The sequence below is a fragment of the Enhydra lutris genome, unplaced genomic scaffold (genome assembly GCF_002288905.1).
Source record: "Enhydra lutris kenyoni isolate GAN:26980312 unplaced genomic scaffold, ASM228890v2 scaffoldscaffold31, whole genome shotgun sequence".
Lineage (NCBI taxonomy): Eukaryota > Metazoa > Chordata > Mammalia > Carnivora > Mustelidae > Enhydra > Enhydra lutris.
This window is the reverse complement of record NW_019154115.1, coordinates 11,043,522-11,069,243: the sequence shown is the minus strand read 5'-3', so window position 1 is coordinate 11,069,243 and position 25,722 is coordinate 11,043,522. Positions and strand designations below refer to the sequence as shown.

Below are 25,722 nucleotides of genomic sequence, written 5' to 3'. Positions count from 1 at the left end.
TAAAGATTTGTTTTTCACCTCACACCCCAGTAATTCCACTTCTGACCTCTACCAAAGCAAATAATTTGAAATATGGGTAAAAAAAAAAAAACAACCTACAAATACAAAAATATTCATGGTAGGAAGGCGAAATTTAGACTCCTACACACCCAATAATATGGTGATGGTAATGCACTCAATGGTTTGTTTTGTAGTATTTTAAAAAGTGATAAAGATTATCCAGTATCAGGAAACAGGCTTATTGGAATGTTAAGCGACCACACCGCATATATAAAATCACATAAACACCATGGTTGTGGTTATATTCAAAGAAACTGCACAAGGAAAAAAGACAGGAAAGAAATGTGCTAAAATGCTCATGACAGTGGGATCAGGCTAGTAGGGTTATTTGCTCATTTTTGGTAATACAGTTGTCTTATTTTATATGGAAAAATAAACACACAAAGAAAGAAATGAGGTCTTTCAGTCCCTCTAGCTGCCATGCAGGAGTACCCGTGAGGCCTCTCTCAGCAAGTTGAGGGGTGATCCTATTTCCAGAATCTTCTGGCTGGGAAATGCCTGCTGAAGGAAGAACACCATAATGCCCGTCTCCATTGCCATACTGTTAGAGGAGCTATTCCTGGGATGGACGGATTCCAGCCACTATGGTGGAGCTAAAAGGGAAGTCTACCAAATGAAGCACACATTCTGATCAGCGAGGGGCCGGACGGAACACAGCAAAAGAAACATGGCAGCCAGGCCCCAGCTGGGCTGAGTGATGTACATGGCGCCCTCCTCACCCATGTGACCGGACAAGAAAGGTTGTAAGCACCGGGGCCCATCGAGGCAGCAACCAAGGAACAATTGCAATTCCGGGCCAAGACTCGGTGAGTCCTGGAAGGACAGAGGATGCCACCACTCTTTGTTCCCTAGGGCAGATAGCCAGTGAGACCTTGGTCTTTGTGAGCCTGGAACTAGGCTTGTGGGCACCACAGGCAAGCTGAAAATGCCACTTCCCAAACGGGCAAACCACGGGGTGTTCCTTCAAATCCATACTTTAATATTTGCCCACCATATTTGAGAGACAGATGGGTAAGGAAGGAGAAGGAAATATCTCTGGGGCAACATCCCAAATGTGGACATCCCAAGTCAGCCAAACGAGAGCCCTGCCCCTGTCTGGGTTCACTATTAGAAAGCAGCTTAGCCACTACACTGTTACTCAAGTATGCCCCTTGGGGGGATCTCCCCACTCCCCAGTGCAGCTGCCATCTCTCCCCCTAAGGTTCTCACCTCTAGTCATCCCACATCCCATGCTTCATTGATCCTGGACGCTGGTACAACTGGCTGATTCTCTCAATGGTGGTTGTCTCTGGAGGGAGAAAAGGAAAGAGCAGGGAGTGAGGGGCAAAGGGAGAAAAATCTTCAACTTTCTCCAAAACATTTTATTTATATATGGGAAGCAGATATGACCCAACGCTAGCCACGGTTAATTCTTGGTGGTGGGAATACAAATTCCTTAAACAAACAAACAAACAAACAAACACACCCAGACTCCTTAACTAGAATTCCTCAGAGATCTGTTGCGGTGCTAACTTTGTGCATTTCTGTCTTCCTCATGTTTGCTGCTTCCTAAATCCCTTTGTTGCTGATGTTGGTAACAAAGCCACAGGCACTAACTCCCAGCTGGCCTCCTAACAGCTGGGGAGCACTCTCTGGACATATACTGGTACTTCTCAGAAATACCCTTGCCCTCCAGGCTGCACCCCTTGACCATCACAGGGCTGAGCGAGCCCGGCTTATCTTGGGCACACCCAACCTTTCCGTGGGGCCTGGGAAGGCCGCCCCACATCAGCGAGCCCACAAACACTCTGTACCTGAATTTTAGAATCCAGCAGCAATGAAACACACAAACCAAAGAAAAAACCAGCCTTGAAGGGAGGAGACAGTAGAGACGGTTTCTTTTCTCAGAAAAGGAAGCTGGTTTGGGAAGCCACACATGAGTCAGGAATGGACGCTGCTTGGAGGAGTCGGGGCTTTGGGTCGCGGCTGATCAGATGAGGAGGTGGTGGCCAGGTTGAGGGGAAGCCAGTTTTGTTTCCTAGTCCTTCACCATCCGAATGCCAGGAGAATCTCCCCAGGGAGACTGGACAGCGACTCAGCGTATCCCCTTCGAGAGGGGCCAGGAGCTGGAGGGTGCCTGTTACCTTTGACAGATCCAGTTTCCCTTGCCTAACTCTGCGGGGAGCCCTGTGCCCATCTCCAAAGAGTCCTGAATCCTTGGCCGTTGATAGGCTGGGAACTGCAGGGAACCCCTGGTACCCAGTGAAAGGCCAGGCAGCCCCAGCCCCAGAGAGGGACCTCAGCAAACCAAGGAGCCAGGCTTATCCGTCGGGCCCTTTTGAAAGCCAAAGGGCATTTAATCCGAGATACCTGGTTTATCTTAATCTCCAAGCCTTTCCCTGGAAAACAAGCCTGTCCTGAAAGGACCAGCAGGCTGAGGTTGGCCAGGCTGGCAGCCTGCTGCTGGTGGGATGGAGGCATACAGAAGGAGGGGGTGGTCCAGAAGTTGGAGCGCTGTGACCTCAGACAAACCACCCAGACTTTGGGCCTAATGGCCTCCGCTAGGGAAGTCTAGAGACGTCAGTGTTGACTGTTTCTGAGGGGCAGCAGGGAAGAGTGGCCAAGGACCCGGGAAGCTCCGGGTTGTAAGAGCAGCAGACAGGGGCTCTCCCCCAGCTCCACTATTTACTAGCTGGTGACTTTGGACAAATTATCTCTCTTTCTGCACATGTTCCCCAACATGGGTAAGGGGTCTTAACATTAGCCCCCTCACAAGGCACACATTAAATCAGATAAAAATGCAAAGATTCCTGGCCCATGTGTGTCTGCCCAATTGCAGCTTCCACCCTGTTAAGGGATTTTAGATGTTCACAAAGAATCAATCCTACACATTAAAAAGAAAAAAAAAAATCATTCACCACGAGTAAGTGGTGAGATCTCTGCTCAGTGGGGAGCCTGCTTCCCCCTCTCTCTCTGCCTGCCTCTCTGCCTACTTGTGATCTCTCTGTCAAATAAATAAATAAAATCTTTTAAAAAAAAAGCCATATGACCATTTCAATAGATGCAGAAAAAACATACGACAGAGTACAACAACCATTCATGATAAAAACCCTCAACAAAGTAGGTTTAGAGGGCACATACCTCAACATAAGAAAGGCCACATATGAAAAACCCACAGCTAACATCATACTCAAATGGTGGAACACTGAAGGCTTTCCCTCTAAGGTCAGGATGCCCACGCTCATCAATTTATTCAACACAGTAATGGAAGTCCAAGCCATGGCAATTGGGGGGGGGGAGACATATGAGGCACTCAAATTGGTGAGGAAGAAATAAAACTTATGCTACTTGCAGATGACACACGATATATAGAAAACCCTAAAGATTCCACCAAAACACTACTAGAACTGATAAATGAATTTTCTAAAGTCACGGGATACAAAATCAACATACAGAAATCTCCATTTTTATGCACTAATAATGAAATAGCAGAAAGAGAAATTAAGAATGCAGTCCCATTCACAATTGCACCAAAAATGATAAAATACCTAAAAATAAACTTAACCAAGAAGGCAAAAGACTTATACTCTACAAACTATAAAACACTGATGAAAGAAACTAAAGACAAGACAAACAAATGGAAAGATAGTCCATGCTCATGGATTCCAAGAACAAATATTGTTAAAATGTCCATTCTACCCAAAGCAACAGACTTAATGCTGTCCCTATCAAAATACCAACAGCGGGATGCCTGGTTGTCTCAGTCAGTTGAGTGTCCAACTCTTGATTTCAGCTCAGGTCTTAATCTCGGGATCATGAGTTCGAGCCCCATGCTGGGCTCCACTCTGGGCATGGAGCCTATTTAAAACAAAAACAACAACAGCAAAAAACTACCAACAGTATGTTCCACGGAACTAGATAGAACAAAGAATCCTAAAATTTGTGTGGAACCACAAAGAACTCAAATAGCCAAAGCAATCTTAAAGGGAAAAACAAAACAAAACAAAACAAAAACCTCAAGGTATCACAATTCCAGACTTCAAGTTGTATTACAAAGCTGTAGTCATCAAAACAGTAGGATACTGCCACAAAAACAGATACATACCTCAATAGAGCAGAAAAGAAAGCCCAGAAATAAATCCATGATTATATGGTCAATGCATTTTCTTTTTTTTTTTTTTTTTAAGATTTTATTTATTTACTTAACAGACAGAGATCACAAGTAAGCAGAGAGGCAGGTGGTGGGGGGGAGTGGGCTCCCCGCCCAGGAGAGAGCCCAATGCCAGACTTGATCCCAGGACCCTGAGATCATGACCTGAGCCGAAGGCAGAGGCTCAACCACCCAGGCGCCCCGGTCAATGCATTTTTGACAAAGGAGGCAAGAATATGCAATGGGAAAAAGATAATCTTCTCTGACAAATGGTATTGGGAAAACTGGACGGCTACATGCCAAAGAATGAAACCGGACTGCTTTCTTCCACCATACACAAAAATAAACTCAAAATGGATTAAGGCCTGAATGTGAGGTCTGAAAACATAAAAATCCTACAAGAGAGCACAGACAGGAATTTCACTGACTTCAGCCATAGCAACATTTTTCTAGATTTGTCTCCTGAGGCAAGGGAAGCAAAAGCAAAAACTACTGGGACTACTTCAAAATAAAAAGCTTCTGCACAGCTAATGAAACAATCAACAAAACTAAAAGACAATCTACTGAATGAAAGAAAATATTCGCAAATGTCATATCTGATAAAGGGTTAGTATTCAAAATATATAAAGAACTTATACAACACCAACCCCCCCCAAATAATCCAGTTAAAAATGGGCAGAAGATATGAACAGACATTTCTCCAGAGAAGACATTTAAATGGCCAACAGACACATGAAAAGCTATTCAACATCACTCATCATCAGGGAAATGCAAATTAAAACCACAATAAGGTATCATCTCACACCTGTCAGACTGGCTAAAATAAAAAAAAACACGGGAAATAAGTGTTGGCGAGGATGTGGAGAAAAAGGAACTCTGATGCACTGTTGGTAGGAATGCAAAGTGGTACAGCCAGTGTAGAAGACAATATGGAGGTTCCCCCCAGGACTAAAGATAGACTTACCATACGATCCCAGAATTCCACAACTGGGTATTTTCCCAAAGAATATGAAAACACCAATTCAAAGATACATGCACTCCTAGGTTAATTGTAGCATTATTTATAATAGCCAAATTATAGAAAGAGCTCAAGTGTCCATCGACAGATGAATGGATAAACATGTGATAGAGAGAGAGAGAACGCAATATTATTCAGTCGTAAGAAGAATGAAATCTTGCCATTTGCGACAGCATGAATGAATCTAGAGTGTAACACTAAGTGAAATAAGTCACTCAGGGAAAGGCAAATACCATATAATTTCACTCATACGTGGAATTAAGAAACAAAAGAAATGAACAAAGAAAAAAGGAGACAAACCAAAAAGAGACTCTTAACTCTAGAGAAGAAACTGATGGTTGCCAGGAGAGGTCGGTGGGGGGATGGGTAAAGCAGGTGAAGGGGATTAAGAGCACACTCACCAGGATAAATGGTGATGTGTAGAATTGTTGAATGACTGTATTGTACACTTGATACTAACATAACACTCTATGTTAACTGTACTGGAGTTTATGCTATCATTTTTCTCCATAAGAATTTTTTTTACATTTATTTATTTATCTAGGGACTTTCTAGACCCAGAGTGGGGCTCGTACTCATGACCCTGAGATCAGAAGTCCCATGCTCTTCCGACTGAGCCAGCCAGGGGCCCCTAACTGTGATCCACAGACTCCACCCTTCCCCAGGCAAGAGTCGGCCTCTGCCCACTTGCAAGCATCCAGAGCCCCTTCCCACTGGGACCGCTCCTCCCAGGCCCACAGAGACTATGCAGTCGCCTCCGGGAAGGCAGCCCACCATCAAGCCCGGGGGTTCCAGGCTCCAACCCAACCACCTGACGTTCTTCAACGAGCAGTTCTGGGGTGAGGGGTTTTCTCAGTGACCTCAGTGGAGAGCGTTCTGTTGAGAACAACGGGTTGATTTCGGATCGCAAGTGCGATTTTGAATGTAAAACTAACATGAAAGGGACACTCCACGATGAAGATTATTGTTATATGTGGTTCTAGAAGGATCTCACCAGAGATAAATGTTCCCTGAGAACCATCCAAATTCCAGGACTTGCTGATGTTTCTGAAAGAACACTTTCCGTGCAACGAGACAGTGGCAAGGCCTAGCGACCTCCTCAAGCGGCCATCCCACCCCAGAATCAGCCCAGGCAGAAAAGGCAAGAACACCACCAAGGGGTTGTTGAAGGTAAAATGAGAGACGCAACAGCAAGTGGCACCAGAGACAGCTGGGTTAGATGAGCAGTTAAAAATCTGTGACTCGCCTTGTCCATGAGCAAAAAATCCGTGACTAGCCTTCTCCGTGAGCTCTGCGACTTCGAAGGCTGATTTGATTTCCACCCGTCTCTAACTGCTGTGCTGAGTGGGGGACAGGCAACAGGTGGCTGAGCTGCGGAGAAACTCACACCTGAAGAGAATCTGAAAGAGAAAAGATCAGGAGGCCTGAGGGGTCAGGAGCAAATGAAAGACCTCTGTCCTCCAGGGCGGTGAGTGTGGGGGAGGGACAGCAGAGCTTCCTGGAGAGCCCCAGAACCAGACGCAGACTCTGGACCTGACAGCTCCATCTCCAACCACGTGCCCTGGGTCAGGGACTATAAATGGAAAAAATAGACAAATTTGGTAATGTCATAAACATATGAAGGACTTAATACTTAAATCTAATTTCCGCTTAGTTTAATAATCACCATTTTGATAATTATACTGTAAGCTCCTACAGGTGCTAGACTGTGGCTTAAATCTTGTACTTGCTACAACAGCTGGCCTGGGCTGGCAGGTTCTGCTCCCAGGGGGGCCTTCCCCACTCCAGATGTGACTTACGGCAAAACACCCAGCTTCTCCAAGCCTCCGATTCCTTACCTGCCCAAATTTCTGCCTTTCTCATGAAATCATTTAATTCTGTTTACCCAGAAAACCTCTGGAATCATGCTCCCCGTACCCAAGAAGTCATTGACAATCTGTTGTGAGACCAAGGGGGATTCCTCGAGGTGGGAAACTTTGCAAACATCCCCGGCACAATGGGTAGTATTGTTGAGTGTCATTTGGAACCGTGCTGGCACATTGTTTCCAGACTCGATAAACCTGGCATGGGGCTCAAATCTTGCTTTGCTCACAGAGACAGGCGTGAATGGCTACGATGATTTTCAGCGCCCTGTGCTCAACGGGTCTGAGAGCAGGATCAAGGCGTGCAGGTCCCTCTGCAAAGCCTGGCACACCACCTCCCTGTGGGGTTGCTCAGCCCCTGCCAGGAATGGGCGGTCAGGTCATTTCCCCTGTCATGTGAAAATTTGGAAAACTTTCTGGTTAATGACTATCTACCAACAAAGACAGGATCACTGCTGCTATCAACAAATTTAAGGAAGGAATGTCGAGAATGCAGATGAGGGTGCCACGGGCCCGGAAGGACTTTTCCCTTTGGCTCTGGGCTCCCCTTGGGTCTCCTATCCCCACCAGGAGGACCCTGGATGGGTGGGTTGGGGGGTAGCTGGGGGGAGACATGGACCAAGGCAAGGGGCATAAATGTAGTTTCAAAAGCAGATAACACCAAAAGGGACACTTCTTGCTACAAATGATAAAATAATACCTCAATAAATCTGATCTTAAAGAAAAAAGCAAACATCTATACAAAATCTTTGAGGACTTATTAAAATTAGAAAATCTCATTTATATCTGAGACGCTCCCTCTAATCAGAGTAAGAGGGGCCAAGGGCTGGGTGGGTGGGATGGGTGGGATGTTTACATCGCTGGGGGCATCGAGGGGGCAGTGGGTAGAGCTCTGGGCAGGAAATAGCACCCCCTTGCAGTAGCCCAAAGAGTTCAGTGAAAAGCTGCACTAGAGGGCAGGCAGTTGTGGGAACACACCAGGGCTCCTGAGGGGCTCAGAGGAACAGCAGCAGGAAGCCAGGACCAACTTAAGACCAGAGGCACAAGAAGGAGATAGGGTCACCCAAGTCCTGTGGGAGCTGGAGTCATGATGGAACCCCCCCCCACCCCTTAGGAGCCACAGCCAAAAATGTTGCACAAAGCAGGGAATGATAACAAAGAAATATCCAACCCCTATGTGCTCCTCCTGGCTGACCCCCAACAGAGCAGCCATAGGTCATGGAGGGAGCTCGGGGCCTGCAGGGATCAGCCTCCAGGCTGCAGGGCAGAGATCTATCTGAGGACAAAGAACCAGCCCTGTAGGTCCCATTCATGGAGAAGGAACCCCTTTCCGTAAACTGGGGACCCCGGTACCTGTGGTCAGCCTGCTCTCAATCAAGAGAGATCAAGTGTAAACTCTGATGGCAGGAGGACCCATTTGAGTTTAGGAACAAGGAATATACAGGGCATGTTTTTGTTTATCCTCGGTTACGAACACACTTCCCATGTTGCCTTTTTCTGCAAATGGGCAGGTTGGGTTTCTCAGAACACCAGAATCTGCAGTCATATTAATTCTCCCAGTGTTTACCACGGATCCGCGCCCGCCCTTCTAATTTCAGAAACCGGTTCTAGGCATGAAATGCCACCACGTTCCTCTTCCTCAAGCAGCCTCCAGCCATTCACCTTGGCTGTTTCTTGGTGCCCCTGGAGCTGGGCTCTGGAGAAAACAAGGGAGTCAAAATAATGGCAGAGTCAAGATTCCTGTCGGGTGACAGCATTTATTGAAAGGCAATCTTGCTTCATCCAGTTCACGTACATGGAGGTAGCTGCCCACAACCGTCTCTTCCCCATGACAACCCAAAGCAGTCAAACACCCCCAAAGCCCAAGTGCAAAAGAATAAGCTTCTTGCCTTTGTCAAAGGACGCTTCGAATCAGGAAAAAAAAAAAAAAAAATTTTAAAAGATATACGACGATTGTCTCCTCAGCATTGCATTTGGCCACATATTGGGTTATTAAATAAAATATTTTCTTTTCTTTTTAAGCTAGCTAAAGGAAATATTGAGTAGGGTTAGTTCTTAAAGCAATAAATGGGGGGAGGGAATATATAATAAAATCAAAGAATAAGAGCATGTCAGAGTTGGAAAGGACCTTGCACCACAGCTCTCATTTATCCTAGACGATCTTGGGCACTGAGAGCACATGCCCCATCAAGGCCACCCCTGTCAAGGTCACCGGGGCAAGGAGAGTGAGGACTTGAAAATATCTCAAGGCCCAGCTGGCTGTCCTTCCCACCCTGCTGCACTGCACGCCTCACCGCCAGCGCCATGCCCATGTAGAGTGTCGCCTGGGTTAACAGGTACAACGGCCCATCTTTGACCGTGAGGATGCACGGCTTTTTAACAGGGATCTCTGTTCTCTTTCCACGCATACCTTTGCTTCTTGCAGCCGGCCTCCCACTGACCACAAGAACTGGCCAGAAACAGTGACTTTCTCACAAGCCCCAGATAGATACTCGCCCCCTAAAGTTCTTTCACCTCTGACCTTCTCTGCTCCCACCTGTAGTTATGAGTGGACTGAGGCATGTTTAGGCAGACCTCTTGGCAAACAACTAATGACAGTGGAAGCAGCAGGGAAATCAGGAATATTCTGAGGGTTGCAGAACCCCCTGGGAATTCCAGTGAGTCAGGTTTGTTGTATCCTCAAAAGGACAGAGGGGCTCCAGGGCTGGGTATGGAGGGGCTCGGCCTCTGTGCCCCCTTGTATGACTATGGGCCTGCGCTCCAAGAGGGGATCTGGGTCTGTTGTATTCACGGCTGTGTTCCCCGTGCCAGGGACTGTGTCTGACACATGGTGGATGCCCAATAATTACTGGGTCCATGAATGAATGGTGAAAGGGACAAATCTCTCCACACCTCAAATGAGTAAGCAGAGGCAAGGTCCACTCAGAGCCAGCAGAGGAGGAGGAGGGGTTGGCTATCCAGGCTCCAGGAGCCCCGCCTGTTGGGGAAGGGGGCTAGTAACACCAGCCCTCGAAGCAGGCAATCACTCTGAATCCTATTCGGTGGGCTCTGTGACCTGGGGTAGGTAGGGCACTGGAGCTCCCTGATTCTCTGGTAATTGTCATGGAGTTCTCTGGTCCACAGGCTTGCCATCTCTTAGGATACCTGGGGACACTGCTGACCCAACTGAACACAATCCTCTCTGCCCCTGTATACAGGTACATCTGATGTGGTTCTCTCCCGGGCCATGGCCCTACTGAGCTGTCCACTCTACCCAGGCCCTGACCTGTGGGGGCCTGGCTGTGCCTGGACTTGGTCTCTGGGCATCCCTGGGGACCGGTCACAGTGGGCAGTGACACCAGGAAAGCCATGCAAGACTGCAAGTTTCCAATTCCTCACTCCCTGTGATGCTGCCCCAGCAATGTGGCCTCGCCCCAGAGCTCACCGAATCCCGGTTACTTCGTGCCTGATGCTGGCCCACGTCCCTCTGTCCCAGGAAGTCAGGGGGAGCCTTCCAGTCTGCACAGACACACCTCCTGTCTAGCTTTATCCCCCTCACTTTCCTGATATAAACTCAAGATCCGGCTCAGTCTGCCCCTTGTCTACACATCCCCCAGCTTTCACAAACTTCCCTGTCTTCCTTCCTCCCCACAGGCGTACACGCCTGCTTACCTCCTCTCCTCCCCCTCCCATGACCTTCCTGATACCATCCGCCTCTTCCTCACACCTTCCCACTCCCCACCCAGCAACCACCGGAGGCCTGACGTGGCTGGAGGAGGGGAAAGGACCAATAAGAAATGACAGAAGGACCCCAACCCTCTGGAAACCACATCATCGGTCAAAAACCTGACTTACAAGTCTCCCCGCCCCAACTGTGGCAAAGAAATTGCAGTTGGTGACTGGGAATTGGTCTCAGCATGGTTCAGAAATTGTAACGTCATTCTAGATAAAATTAGTAAGCAGGCCACAGATACCAGTGACTTCTGACTTTCTCTCCTTCTGTAAGTTGTTCACCAACACCACATGAATTTCTCTTCTCCGGATTAATTGTCCCTTATCACTATGACAATCCGTTTTCTCCAACTCTGATGTCAAAAGTAGTCTGTGTTCTACCCTCTCTCATCTCTGCGTCTTAATACTTAAAATCTAGTAGCTCCATGTTTTAAAAAATAGTAAGACAGATGTGTGGAGTTTACAAATAAGCCGACCCATGAAGCTTCTGGAACATTCCACAGTGGAAACAGCAGCAGCCCAGGAGAATCTGGATTCAAATATGTACAGTCTATACATCATCTCCTCCCCCGCACAATGGCTATTAGATAACAACTAGCGTTTTGGACCCTTTCCCTCAGCCGGGGAGGGAGGAGGGGGCAGGAGCACCACTGCAAACGGTAAGGCAGACAGCTATGCAGAACCTGAGCTCCCTCCCGCCGAATTAGAGCCTCCAAACCCCTCAGTGAGTGGTGGCTCCTATGCCTTGTGCATCAGCATTTAAACTGCTAGCTGTCCGGAGGAGGAGAGGTGCGCCACCACTCAGAGACCCCGGGAGGGATGCAACATGGAGGAGTCAGCCTGTTCTGTGAGGAGGAGGCGCGGGTGTCTCCGGGGTCCGCCCTGCGTAGACGCTGCCTCTCCTGCTCCCTGCGGTGGGCGGCTGGCTGCTGGGCCCCACGAGGCATGACCGGCGGCCGCCGCAGCCCCGGGAGGAGCCTCAGATCTGGCTGGTGGCAGTGCTGTCCTTGGGGAAGGTGTAGCTCAGCGGTGCCTCATGGAGGCTCCCCCCGTCTGTACTGAGGTCATCGTCGTCCGTGTCGTCCAGCACCTTGCTCGGCAGCTTCTTAAGTCTGCTGAAACGACAGAGGCACGTGTCTCGGCCCTGGGCTGCAGCCGGTCTCTGGTCAGGGGAGGAAGGAAGGGTCTGGGGCTCCCGTGTCCCCCCCCCCACCCCCCACCCCCGCCGCCGGGATGGCACAGAAGCACGGGAACCAGTCTGCTCCCAAGGGTTCCTCCGGCGACAGGGAGCAAACAGCCCGCGGGCGGGTGGTGTTGCCGGGGAGGGCCGGACAGGGCTGGGACAAATTCATCAGTCCTGGTTTTTCCTTTCACCTCAAGCTACAGTGTGTCTCACTGGGGTGCTATTACTGATCCCGTCTTAATTAAAAACGTTGATAGCTGGTTTACCGTGGGTTGTTGGCATTCACGTTTTATAGTAGTGCATTAATTCTCTACCTTGATTACTAAAATTTTGGATGCCCCCTTAAATAGTGCACCCTAATGCCAATCCTGGGGCCAGGGTCTTGATGGACAGGCCCCATTTTTGGATTCTCAACGGGCTAGGGTGTTCTGCCCATTTCCAAGAGAACCACCTGGGCTACCCACATAGCCAGCCTCTGAGAAAGGCTCAGCTCTATGCAGGAGTGTGAACTGAAACTCACCCGGCACCCCAGTGACCCTGGGGTGGGGAAAGGGACCCCCACCCCACACCCCTTCCAATCATGGCAGGGGAGTATCAGAGGCAGTTCTGTCTTTGCTGAGACCATCTTGCCCTCACAAGGATAGGAAGCCAAGCTGTATCTTGTTTCTCCCTAAAAGCAGGACTCCTAAGGGCTGGTCTAGGGGACCAGGGTGGGGGCTAGGCCTCCTGCTCTGAGCCTCAGTTTCCCCTTATGGATAAGCGGGATGAAACCTGCCTGGCTGACAGCAGGGGACAGGGATGGGGATGACACAGGCGAAGGGACCGCAGCGGACATGGCCGGTCTCAGCTGTGGGATGGGATAACCCCGCACGGCGGCCAGGGGGAGCCGGCGTCGCACGGCAGCCGTGAGCACGCCTGGACAGCACGCCTGGACAGCACTGCGCTTGCCTCAGCGCTGGGGGACCATGGGGCCGCCGCTCTCACCTCAGGTCCTTCTTCATGGCGTGGAGCTGCCCCTGCAGCTGCTCGTTCACGTCCATCTGCTCCTCCAGCTCTCTCTGCAGTTTCTTCTTAGAACTTTCCAGCCTGTCGATCTCCTCCTCCGCCTCCTCCACTTGTCGCTTCATGGCTTTCAGGCGCAGGCTCAGCTGCACGGGGAGAGCCAGCAGGCTGAGCACCGCAATGGGCCGCCCAGCCCGGCGGGGGCTGGGAGAGCCCGGCACAGAGGGGCCCGCAGTCCAGCCGCGTCTCCCCAGGCGACCACGGGACAGCAAGGGAGCAACCGTCTTGGCTCCGGGGCTCAGGGTTCGCTGAACCCCCTGCTAAAGTAGGCTGGAAAGGCCCCCTTGTTCCACGACGTGCCTGGGGAGAGGGGAGGACAGGACCAGCCTCCACAGCTCTACCGCCTGCCTGCCTGGGGTAGGAAGTCTCATCTGACCGTGAGGTGCCTCACCTGGTCCTTCTGGTCGGTCAGTGACAAGTGCTCATCATCTACCTGCAACACCAGCTCCTTCACCTTCCGCTCTAGCCGGCGGTTGCTCAGCTGCAGACTGGCCCGGTCCCTGGAAGGGCAGGGGGAACACAACCGAGGACCCTCTCATCCAGCCCCCCAGGAGGCCCCAGCCAGGCTGTGAAGGAAAGGAAGCTCCAGCCAGGTGGCCTGGTCAACTCATGGCTTAGGGTTGGAGACACATGGCAGTCAGTTTAGGAGGAAAGGGCTGCTCCCCGGACTGGTGAAGGAATGGGGCCTCCACAAAGGGGAGCGCCTGGCCCGAGGCTGCAGATCCAGCGACAGGCAGAGCTGGGATGGGAGCTGCCCTGAGCTCTTCCAGTCCCAAGCTTTACTTTGTAAGAAAGGGGGGTCCCCGACTGCTGGAGCATGAGCAATGTGAGTCTGCTCCAGGCTGCTCTAGCCCAGCCCCAGGTCCTACTAAAAACAGATAATGTACAATGTTCTGTGCACACACACCTCACCCCTTCCAGGAAGCTGAGGGGCCAGGAGTAAGAACGGAGGCCAGCCAGGCTCAACCTGGTGCTGGCCCTCAGGCTATGACCTCAGAGCTAGGTTGCAGAGAATCTGCTGGAAAGGAGGGCAGCCCTCTGATCCCAAATGCCTTCCACCCACTATGGGGGTCCTGCCCATTTCTGAGCCAGCACTGGGCCTCTGCTCTAAAACCTCTGGCCCCAGGGGCAAAGTCGACCCCCTGCCTCAACTCCAGCTCCAACTCAGTAGCCAATGAGGCAGCCTGGTGTGCTGCAGGGTGGAGAGAAACAGCCAGCACAGTGCAGTAGCTGGGGGCTCAGGCATGGGAGGCCTGCGCTGTAGTCCGCTGGCCGATACTCAGCCGCCTACCATCCCAGTGCTTACTGGGTTGGGTCTTGCTTGTCTCGTCTATTGTCCTGCTCTACCTTCCTCAGAGGAAGGCTCGTGAGGACAGGAAGAGACACAAATGGGAACGCACTGTGCAGTGAGACCACCACTGCCTGCCAGGCCTCTGCACCTCAGCCGGCCAGTCTCACCTCTCCTCGCTCTCCAGACGGTCCTCCAGCTCAGCGATCCTGGCCTCCATCTGCACCACCAGCCCCTCCTTGCTGGACCGGTAGGAGCCTTCCAGGTGGAGAATCCGGCTCTTTAAGTCCTTGTTCTGGAATCAGACAGGGGTGCTGTGAGGGCTCATGCGTCTCCCACGCTCTCCATGCAGGGTAGTGCGGGCTGGGGCGCACCCAGGGTCAGCCACTGCAAGGACCGCGGCCCCCACCCAGGAAGCCTGGCCCCGGGGCACCCCGGGGAAGCCAGGCACGTCTCCAGGGAAAGGCCTTGCGACGGCTCCTGGCAGGCTAGGAGAAGAGATTCTACCACATTCCCTTGTGAGCCCAAGTGAAATCTTTGGCTGCCGTAGGGCTCCTGGATGTCAGGCCAACAGGCGTGGCCTTGTTTTTGTATAAACGTATGTGGGAGGTGGGGATGGCAGGAGAAACCAGCTCCTGCGCCAATATCATATGATCTTGGTAAAGAGTTTACATGAATAGCATGTAAAAGAAACGATTCCAGGACGCTCTGTTGGCAACGCATGGCTTTTTCACTCCCTTTATGTCAGAAGCTAGGTTCTTAGGATCTAAAAGACGCCACCTGCAAGTCCTCCCCCCCAGCTGCTCAGTCTCCAAGCGGATTTAATATTACTGGCAAAACCTCTCTGGAAAAGGCCTTCAGAACACCTCCACCTCTCAGGTTAGTTAGGCCCCAGAGTTCTTGGGGTGCCATGCAAAGGAGACCCCACCGAGGGGGGTCTAATCCAAGACCAGCCTTACCTGCCTCTCCAGGGAAATCTTGTCACACTCCAAGTCCTGCTTGATGGCTCTCTCCTGCAGGAGCTCGGCCCTCATCTGCTCCACCTGCACCAAGGAGAACAAAGCCCCGCAGTTAGAGGGGCTGTCTCTGCATCTAGGGGACAGAATTCCAACCACCAAGCCAGCTTCTCTTCATCATGCTCTCTCCTCTTGGGGCAGGAGCTGTTGCTTAGAAACTCTTGGTTTTGTGATGATTGCAAAGACAAGGACACAAACGACAGTAACGGTCATAAAAAACCCTGCTGTTATGGGCTGAATGGTGTGCCCCCCTCCAAAGAAAGGTATACTGAAGTCTACCTCCTAGTCCCTAAGATATGACCTTATTTGGAAATAGGGTTTTTACAGAGGTAACCGAGCCCAAGTGAGGTCATTAGGGTAGGCCCTAGTTCAGTATGACCAGAGATCTTATAAAAAGCGGAAATTTGGACTGAGGGACAGACATGTACCCAGAAAAGTTAGCCCCTTGAAGAGAGACACGGAGAGAATGCCACGTGAGGATGGAGGATTGGAGGGAGCCATCTATCGTCAGGGACTGCCAAAGAGCCAGAAAGCTTCCAGAAGCCCGGAAGAAGCATCAGAGAATTCTCCTACAGGTCCAAGGGGAGCACGGCTCTGCTGACACTTTGATTTCAGACTCTGGGGCTCTAGAGCTGTGAGATAGTACATTTCTGTTCTAGGCCACCCCATTTGTGGCACTGGGTGAAGACAGCTCCAGAAAAGTGGATTCACCTGCTTCGCACTCCACAAGCACTATCATTGTCCCCACAGTCCCCACAGCAACCCCGGGAAGTAGGTGATCCTCACTCTGCAGATGGCACTGGGGCTTAGAGAAGCTCATCAGCTTACACAGTGCCCAACCACCCTGGCCAGCTCGCCCGGCTCGGACGATGTTCTCAGGGCATAGGATGTCCGGTGCTAAAATTGAGGGTCCAGACATCATTCATCCGGGGATGAGTCAGCGATCCAACTTGCCCGAGATCTACGCAACTAGGAAGAGCGGGAGCTAGCACTCCTCTGAGCTCCTGACTGCTGCATGACACGTTCAACTTCAGGAAAGTCTTCTACCCTTAGCATATCTCAGATGCTGCTAGACTGCTCCCTTCGTGGGCCGGAAACAAAAGTCCACAGGAACACCAGACAGCTGCAGGTGACCTGGCAAGGGCTGAGCGTTACAAAGGATTTCATCTATGGTAACAGGAAATGGGCCTAGGGGAGCAGTCCCCAGAAAGAAATCCCACAGCCTGCCTCTGTTTCCCAGTCCCCAGGGCTTTCTGGGCGGCAGTGACTGGAGCCCCAGACCCTGTTCCCAGGACTGTCCAGCAGAGGGCAGCCTGAAAAAGCTGGGAGAACTGAATAGGGTGAAGCAGCAGAATAAAACCACCCCTTCCTTCATAAGATGGGGGTTCAGCTTGGGTAAGAGGTGCACCCACGACAGTCCTTGGGTGCCTACAGTGCACCTGTGATGGTCTCACCAGCCTGGTCTCCACTTGCATTTTCACCACCTGTCCAAGCCCGAGTAAAGGAAAAGCACACCCCTCCCCTGCCTTCTGCCTGGGGCGGGAGCGGGGAGGCGGGGGTGGTGGTGGCTAATAAGAGAATAAGAGGGAACATAGTCATGCTGGGCCATGCTTGCATCTGCTCCCATCTCCCACTATCCCTGCCACGGGGCATGCCCGGAATGAAAGGCAGCATGGTGTGCGTGGCCCAGAGTGCGTTACAGGGAGGGCTGAGGAACAAGGCTGGTGATGGGTGGGGTCTGGACCTAGAGGAGGCTCGGCCTCTGCCCACGGGTAATGGAGTCCCCGTGTGGCCAACATAAAAAAACGTGAGCATTTTTGCATTTCTGACTGGCAGGCTTCTAAGTCAGGGGGATTCAGAATTCTATAGCAGGGGACACTGATGCCAGGGGCGGTGATACACGTGACCAGAGAGAGCAGGAATAGAACCCACACCAAGCCTACTCATAGCCCACTACTCTGCCTGCCCTGGCTCTCCGGACCAACTTGGTGCAAAGGCTTCAGCTCTCTGGACCAACCTGGTGCAAAGGCTTCAGACAGATCAAGGGTTCAAATATAGCGGTCATGTAAAAACCAAGACCTGGGAAGAAGGCAATCTCCTTAGGGCACCCTTATACGTAAGCAACAGGGAAAAAATGCCAGCAATGCTAAGGGTCAACCGGCAGAGCATGGAGAATTCCGTCCAAGGCCCAGCTCCCGCCTGTCTGGCCCCAGAGCCCCTGAGAAGCAGCTATTACAAAGGTGCTGGAATATTCCAATAACTGCCACATGAGCACAAAGTCCACAGCTAACGAATGCGGGCTCACAGCCCCACTCCAAGTCCGGCCTCCAAACCGGCCGACACACCCCACAGGAGCATGGAGGACGTCAGTGCCGCTGGGCCACGGGACTGCCCTGTGCCTCCTGCAGGGGGGAAAGGGTTCCGTTCACACCCCAAGGGCGGAGGCCAGGCCTTCACCGGGAACACAGTTAAACTGTCACTGTGATGGGAAGTCATTACCCAGCCGAGCAGCAGAGGCCCGGCTTCTCCTCTGTCTCTGAGTTCACCTGTGTGTGACCTCAGCCACCTCACGTCCGGGAAGCAGAATCATTTCTAACACAAGGCACCTGAATGAATCAGCCTGTAAAGGCCCTTTGAGGTGGCCAGTCACACAGTGAAAGCACATTCTGGTGGGTGCTGTGTGGTTCTCCCCTTGCAGAAGCCAGAGGCCCCTGCCCCCATCCCCCCGCCGGAGTAGCCACCCCATCTCTCCAGACACCGAGGAGTGTCCCGGGAAAGGACGTGCACATCCGTGCATGCTGGGGCAGAACTGGTCTTGGAATGACGGGATGGGTGACAGGATGGGTTCATTCCTTTGCTCCAATGATGTTATCAGCCCTAGGACACTGACAAAGACCAACATAGGACCTGCCCTCATTGTAGCCTCATGGGGGACAAAAGAATACATGTCGGGGCATGGCAGTGACCACAGCACAGGCGTAGAGGGCCAGGGAAAGGACCCCTCAGTTGTGACCCACCTGAGAGGCCAGGCTCAGGCAGGCTAGAGAAAGGGGCAGGGGAGGGAACACAGCTTCCCAGACCAGGGCTACTGGTGAGTCAGAGCGCTGGTAAGCAAGAGGACGGGGTGCTGGAGAAACCAAAAGGACTGGACTAGACACGGAGGGGCAAGGGACAGGCAGGTTAAGAGCGAGGAGACAGGGAGCAGTCCCACGGGGGCTGTTATTACATGGTGACAAGAGCAAGCTTGGACTGCACTTACTGAGGGAAGCCTTGAGCATTTTTATAGTGCTGTTCACTTAGTCCTCACCCCCCACCCCCCGGAGGATGCAGGTCCTGCGCCAGCCCCTTCTACCCCTAGAGTCCAGGAGAGGCTGCAGACAGGTGCGGACACCAGGTGGCACCAGCTAAAGCCATGGGCCAGATGAGGTCCCCAAGGAGAACTGTATGAAGAATGAGGAGACCCCAGAGCTGTGCCCTGGGGAACAACCCCTCCCCCCGCCCATCTCCCATTAGGGGAGACTGGAATGAAACCAGGACACTGCCCTGTCCCACAAGCCAAGAAGGCTGAGGACTGAGGAAGGTCAGGCAGAGGGAAGCCTGGGGGAAAGCTCCTGAGCCAGACAAGAAGTCGGCTCTGGAGGGCTCGGCAGAGAGGGGAACCCAAGTACAGAAACTGGGATGGTGCTGGGTGCGAAGAGATAGGTAAGCATCTCTCCTCGAACTCCAGTGGTGAGGAGATGACAGCCACAACTGGAGGGCTGGGGACATGAGCACCCCTAAGAGGACTGCAATAGTGGGGCCTGGCACCTATTAACAGGCAAGGGTGAGAATCATGGAGAAGGGGTAAGTTACAGACGCTGGGCAGTAACAAGAAGGGAGCTGGCCAGGGAGACTGTGTATGGGGAGGATCAGGACATAGGCCCAGTGCAGGGGGCAGCATGGTGGGGGGTGGGCAGGGGACAGAACTTTCTCTGAGCCTCTGAGAGAGAGAGCATAGTTCAGGACTTCGCGGGGGCAGTCTCCCGTAACTCAGACGCATGGGAGGGAGGGAGGGAGGGAAGGAAGCGAAGGAAAGGGACATTATTTTCCCAGAAGTGGGGTATGAGGAAGAACTATGGGCTTGTGGAGAGAGAAAGAAATTTAGAAATTTAGTCGCTGTGAGGCATTAGGCTGAAAAATACCAAAAGACATAGAAGGGCGGCAGAGCGAAGACGAGGGTGTGGTTGTAGCTGTCTGTCTACGGCATCTGCTTTTAGGCCATCGGGTGCTGGTTTCTGAGGCTGTGCTCCAGGCCCGAGGACCCAGGAGGGAAACATCAAGAACCAAAGCCCCTGGTGACATGCCCGGGGTGATGCGAGCATCCTAGGCATTTCTGGGCCCGTCAGTCCTCCTGCGGCTCTCCGAGGTAGATGGTATCACCCCTTTCCCAGGTGGGAGGTTCAGGAATGTTGGAAGCAGCTTTGGGATTCTAACCCAGGCTTTTTGGCCAAAAATCATTCACTCCTTTTCTGCCTCCCAGCAAACATGGAAGACCCAGGTCTCTCAGTGAAGGAGAGACCATTCTGGCGGGGACTTCCACAGTGGAGCGAGGCAGACAAGCTCCAGGGAGGGACTCAAGGACCACCAAGGGGCCACGCGGCACTGGGCCCAGACTAGGAGGGGTTCAGGGAAATCCCTGTGACTCAAAGCAGCAGCCAGTGGCCGAAGTCTCCCTCCCTCGGTGCCACTGAGTGGAAAATCTGAGTCCTGCCAGGAAATGGGCCTCCCAGTGCAGAGGAGGACTCAGGGGGCAGCATCCCAGAGGTCTCCTCAGGTTCAAGACCTCCCTGGAGGGACACCTGGGTGGCTCAGTGGGTTAAGCATCTGCCTTTGGCTCAGGTCATGATGTTGGGATCGAGTCCTGCATCGGGATCCTTGCTCAGTAGGGAGCCTGCTTCTCCCTCTGCCTGGCTCTCCCTCTGCTTGTGCTCTCTCTCTCTCTCTCTCTCTGACAAATAAATAAAATCTTAAAAAAAAAAAAAAAACCTCCCTGGAGAGTCCTAGGCAAATGATGGTGCTCCCCAAAACCCTCTCAAAACAAAATAAAACAGTCATTATTTATACTCCCCTACCTCCCCTCAAAAGATGGCTATTAAAATGGACGTGCAAAATAAATCAGAGTGAACAACAGGAAGGAACAAGTGTGCAACCATAAAACTTCACAGTTGCTGGGACTGGGCCATCCGTTTTTCCTGACTCTTTTGCAAACCAGGCGTTTTAGCAAGCAGGAGAGGCTTCCTTCACTTCTTCAATAAGGACAGTCTGACAGGAAATTCCAAAACAAATCCACTACTTGGAGCCTTATACAAGGAATATCGTCTGGAGTGACGGACAACGTTCCCAAGGCTGGGTCTCACCATAAACCAGAAATGTTTTTGTTCTGCTCAATACAGTGATCCCTAGGACCGGCCCGATGACTTGAGAAAATTCCAAACCAGCTCCTTCTTACCCTGAGCCCACACTGTCGGGAAGGGAAAGGAAGGGAAGGGAAGGGATGAGATGAGAAGAGAGGAGGGGAGGGGAGAGGGGAGAGGGGAGAGAGAAGAGCCTCTGGCTTGGCCAGCTTCCTCCTAGAGACCAGAGAAGTAAATCCGAGGCTGGGAAAACATTTCTTTATATAAGCTTATGCTTTCCATGCTGTTTACCCTTCAACGATACTAAATAGACCGAACAAAAACTTTCCAGTCAAATTAAAAACAGAACAGGAGCTGAAGGCAACAGTTATCACAGCTGGACTGAAGGAATGCTAAACCCCGAGCATTTTGATCGGAAATAATAGTATCAGATTCTGGTGGGCTTTATGTCAGGCAGCCACGACCTGAGCCAGCTCTCAGGATTAGAAGCAGCTGCCTTCCAGGTTAATGAGAAACCCGAGATATTTATGATCACTAATAACAACATCTCACCCCATCACCTGTGTTTACCATTGGGCTGTATGTAGGGGGTCTGGGACCTATACTCCTGGCTGGTGTTAAAAACACCAGGAAGATCCTCCATCCTAAAAGAGGAAAATCATTATTAACCAACTACACACAAGGGGTTTTAAGCTGCTGGTACAACTGGAGCCAGTTCTGAGACCAGGATCATTTCAATTCAAAGGAAAGCAGCCCCATTTTGATCTTCTAGTCACTGGCTGCTCAAAGAGCCTTACTTCCTGGTACCATATCCCACGGGAAGCATGACCCTGGTGCAGACCATGGAGCAGGGGTGAGCTGACCACCAGGGCGCGGTTCCAAAAATGAATGCAGAGGGCTGCAACTTGATCCACCAGGATTCACTCTGTTGTTGCCAAAGCCACAGGGAAGCCTTACTCAGCCCCTGGGAAGACTGTAAAGCCACCCAGAGCTCTGGAGTTGGTATTTTTACTCCTGTCTGCCAGCTGCCTACATTAGAAGAACCCTCTTTCCACTGGACTGGGTCATCTCAGCTTCCACGGCCAGGGAAGCACCTCTCCACGGAGGCCCGGCCCTAACTGTTAACTGTCTGTACTCAGCCACCAGCAACAGCACGGCAGTGCTCAGTAACTAGAATAGCAGCCTGTAGGACACATTTCGAAAACACCAATGCCGGGCCTCTCTTTCACTGTGTAAATCCTGGACCCACTAAACAGTCAAGAGAAGATCATTAATCTTCATCCATATTAAAAGACACCGTGGCCTTATTTTTAACTTGGGAATAGAGGCCCCAAATGCAGGGTCTTTACCAGTCTTAAGTCTGATGCTGGAATGATGGGAACAGGTGGGAGGCAGTGGCTGGAGTCAAATCCTGGCTGGACCTCCAAGCTTCAGGAGCCTAGGTGGTCACTTACTCACAGCCGAAAACAAAGACACAAAAGCATGTACGGCAGGGGACATGGGGCCCGGCACTTAGCAAATCCTCAGTAAAGACAGCAATTGTAAATGGAGACTGGTTTTGGAGGAAAGAGAGAAAAAAAGGATTTTTTTGGATTTAAACAGAACAAAGCCGGTGAAATACCCAGTATTTAAATCAATATTCCTTCAACTTACAAGTCAGAAACCTCCTGAATCAGGTTTGAAACCACATTTGGGTGAGAAAACAAATACGCTTCACCTCTGTTTTACAGAGTAAGACACGATTTTATCACATCTAAATCCGTGCCTTCTCCATGTTAGCCAGATTTAGAAACAAAATTCAAATATCCAAAAAGTTTGGGGGAAAAAAATTCCCATTAGGATTTCCTGAATCCATCCGTCTAAAAAATTATATCCTGAGCATGTATGGAAAAGAACAGCTGGAACTCACAAATAATGTGCCCAGCATTTACTGAGTGTCAAATGTATGCACAAGAAGGGGGAAAAACATACAACGGATAGGATGTTTGATCTCATAACTGCCTTTTCTATTCTCTGTCCCAGGGAACAATTCAGTTGAGCTTTCTCTTGGTCTCCCTTTCTGCTATTCTTACTCCCAACCCCACCACATTAATCTTCTAATGTATGCTTCTGTGTATGCTTCACTGCCTGCTCCACAGTCTTCGAAGGCTCCCCACTGTCTTCAGGATAGGGTCCATTCAATACCCTCTACCTGCCTCTCCAAACTTACCCCCTGTTATTCCCTTATGGAAACCAAGAACCCGATCAAGTTACAGTAGTCCATTCATTGTCCCCCAAACACTGTAAATATCCTACTTCCCAAGCCTAATTCACACTACCCATTCTGTCTAGGATTCCCGTCCCACTCCTTGGTTTGTCTAAATCTTACCCTTTCTTCAAAACTAGCTCCAGGGGGCACCTGGGTGGCTCAGTGGGTTAAAGCCTCTGCCTTCGGCTCAGGTCATGGTTTCCGGGTCCTAGGATCGAGCCCTGCAACAGGCTCTCTGCTCAGCAGGGAGCCCGCTTCCCCCACTCCCACCCCTCTGCCCCCTGCCTGGCTCTCTGCCTGCCAAATAAATAAATAAAATCTTTAAAAACAAACAAATAAAACAAAACTAACTCCAGGTTCACCTTCCTCTAAGAACTCCCACCATCATCCCTTGCTATGATGGCCTTTCCTTCGTGAGCTGCCTGAATCCTGCACTTGGCATTTAGTATCTGTTGCTTTTTGTTATTAATTATCCATTTGAGGGGGCATCCTCCATCTCTCCAAACACAGCACTCAAGGACAGGGGCCGACCTGATCATTTCTGCAGCCTCCCCACCATGCTATTTGTGTACACGGTAGGTCTTCCGAACACCAGTAGAGAGAAGCCTGTTTGGGGAGCCAGGAGATTTGCGACCAGCTCTGCAACTGACCATCTGTGCGAGCCAGCCAGATCACGGGGGGCCCTGGGCCTCAGATCTCCTGCGTACTGCATGAGAAGTCTGGGGAGAGGAACTTGGAGGTAGTGCCAGATCTAAGAGTCTGTGAAAGGGGTTGGCTCATATTGTGAAAACTTTTTTCCCCCAAGCTTTTCTACCTAAGCCCTGCCACTAAGACGAGGAAAAAAAAAAAGAGAGAGATGTTTGGGGAAAGCAAAATTCAGAAGGGGAGCTTATAAGAAAGCAGAGTTTAGGTAAGAGCTATAAACTTTTCCCCTTTCAATTGAAAGAGCAAGATCCAAAAAGTCTAACTCCCCATTCATTCCCTTTACAGTGCCTGGAAGCAGTCTGCTGAGCCTTCCGGGCGGACGCCGTAAATCAGGTTGGAGATACCAGACGGGAACAATTTCCTGTTCTTTAGGGAATGTCCCTGTTAAGGAAGCATCACAGGTTGGTGTTCGGCAGGGAGAGGAGATGGGGGTCTTAAGTTTGGAAGTTTCCCCTTTCTCTGATTCTGGCAGGAAGGCAGTAGGCACGTGGCCCAACAAATTGACCTAAGCGGATCCAAGATAGGGCCTGACTGTCTGTACCCAGGGCCCTTCCTTGGAACCTTTACTTTACAAGGCAAACAAGAAGTCTCAGATTGACCTCAGAGTTGGGTAAGAATTAAACGCCGTCTTGCGAGGCAGGCATTTGGTCAGCCAGCTCGCTACGCTACCCTTCCTCACAAATCCAGAGGCAGCCGAGGCCAGAAGACAGGCCTTACCTTGGGGGTAAGGTAACTGTTTCAGCAATTCCTACAACAAGGTAACCACAATGCTCCCTTCCTCCACTACGACAGGCACCAAGCTTTAACCCCCACGCCCCACCTCAGGGAGGACAGGGACAAGAAAGGAAATAGAAGGAGAAAACAGAACCAGCAGGGCAAATAGGCTAGAGGCTGTGGAACCCTCCCTTCGGGCGTGCACCTCAGACACAGGGAAGGCTGGGGACTTCAAGGGACTCAGACCCTTGGTTAGACGCAGCCTGGTCAGAGGAGCTCAGCGTTGGAATCTGGAGAAGAGATGCACTTTCACAGACATTAGAGATGGTGCTCAGAGACGCTGGGACTGCCCTGGGACCCCATGGGGCTGGAGCAGGAGTCAGACCCGGGACTCACAGGCCCGTGCTCTTTCCAGGAGACCAAGTTCGTTCCCTTAACCTCCTCCCTGGGCTTCCTTCAAGTTCTGGGCTCAAAGGATCTTCAAAGGACCTTGGCCACATCACGGAGAGCAGTTCTATGCCTCACGAGCTCAGGTGAGAGGACAAAGAAACCGGTCTGAGCAATCAGTTTTCATCAGGTTGGGCCATCAGCTGAGCTGAGCAAGGCAACCACTTTCTGTTCCAGTGTGGCTGTGTTTTGTTTTTGGTGTCAAACAGGGGCCTTGGAAAGTCTGTTTTGCCTGCCTCGTTATTGACAGGATGACAGACTTTGCCACCCTTCCTCCCTCCCTAAGCCACAGGCAGCATTAGCAAAACAAATTAATGGCTACTTCTGTTATCATGAGTGCTTAGCAGATCCTGAAATGCACTGTGGCATCATGGGGGCTCAGCCACACTGGCAGGAACGTGTCACCAAGCAGCTTTTATACCAGGGAAAGAACCTAACAAATGCAGACTTTAGTAAGAACGTACAAGGGCTCAAGGGTCAAGGTTGGGCAATCCATCTGGACTTGAGGTTTTCATGACAGACTTTCCCTAAGCTTCTGCAGCTCCTGCTTGCTGGGCTGTGCCTCGCTCGAGGAGGACGGGACAAGCACAGCACTGGAACATGCAGACAGAACTTGAAGCTGCACTCATTGGGAAGAGAGGATGGAGCCTCAGACTGAATTTCTCCACTCTCAGAAACCAAACAGCATGACTATCTTACTCGTTTGCAAACTATCTGTCAATAGGGCACCTGGGTGGCTCGGTTGGTTATGGGACTGCCTTCGGCTCAGGTTGTGATCCTGGAGTCCTGGGATCCAGTCCCACGTCAGGCTCCCTGCTCGGCAGGGAGTCTGCTTCTCCCGCTGACCTCTCTCCTCTGATGCTCTCTCTCGCTCATCCTGTCTCTC

The 25,722-nt window shown here is 51.2% G+C and overlaps 1 protein-coding gene across 1 annotated transcript in view; it reads right to left on the bottom strand.

The window, feature by feature from the left end:
• Positions 1-9,040: 9,040 nt before the first annotated feature.
• LOC111153370 (cingulin like 1) overlaps positions 9,041-25,722 on the bottom strand; it is a 97,048-nt gene continuing 80,366 nt past the window's right edge. The window contains exons 14-18 of the mRNA XM_022512365.1: positions 15,273-15,356; positions 14,484-14,608; positions 13,417-13,525; positions 12,948-13,111; positions 9,041-11,892 (exon numbers count right to left, since the gene is read on the bottom strand). Coding sequence (XP_022368073.1) covers positions 11,760-11,892; positions 12,948-13,111; positions 13,417-13,525; positions 14,484-14,608; positions 15,273-15,356 — 615 coding nt within the window. The 3' untranslated portion in view covers positions 9,041-11,759. The remainder of the gene's footprint in view (positions 11,893-12,947; positions 13,112-13,416; positions 13,526-14,483; positions 14,609-15,272; positions 15,357-25,722) is intronic.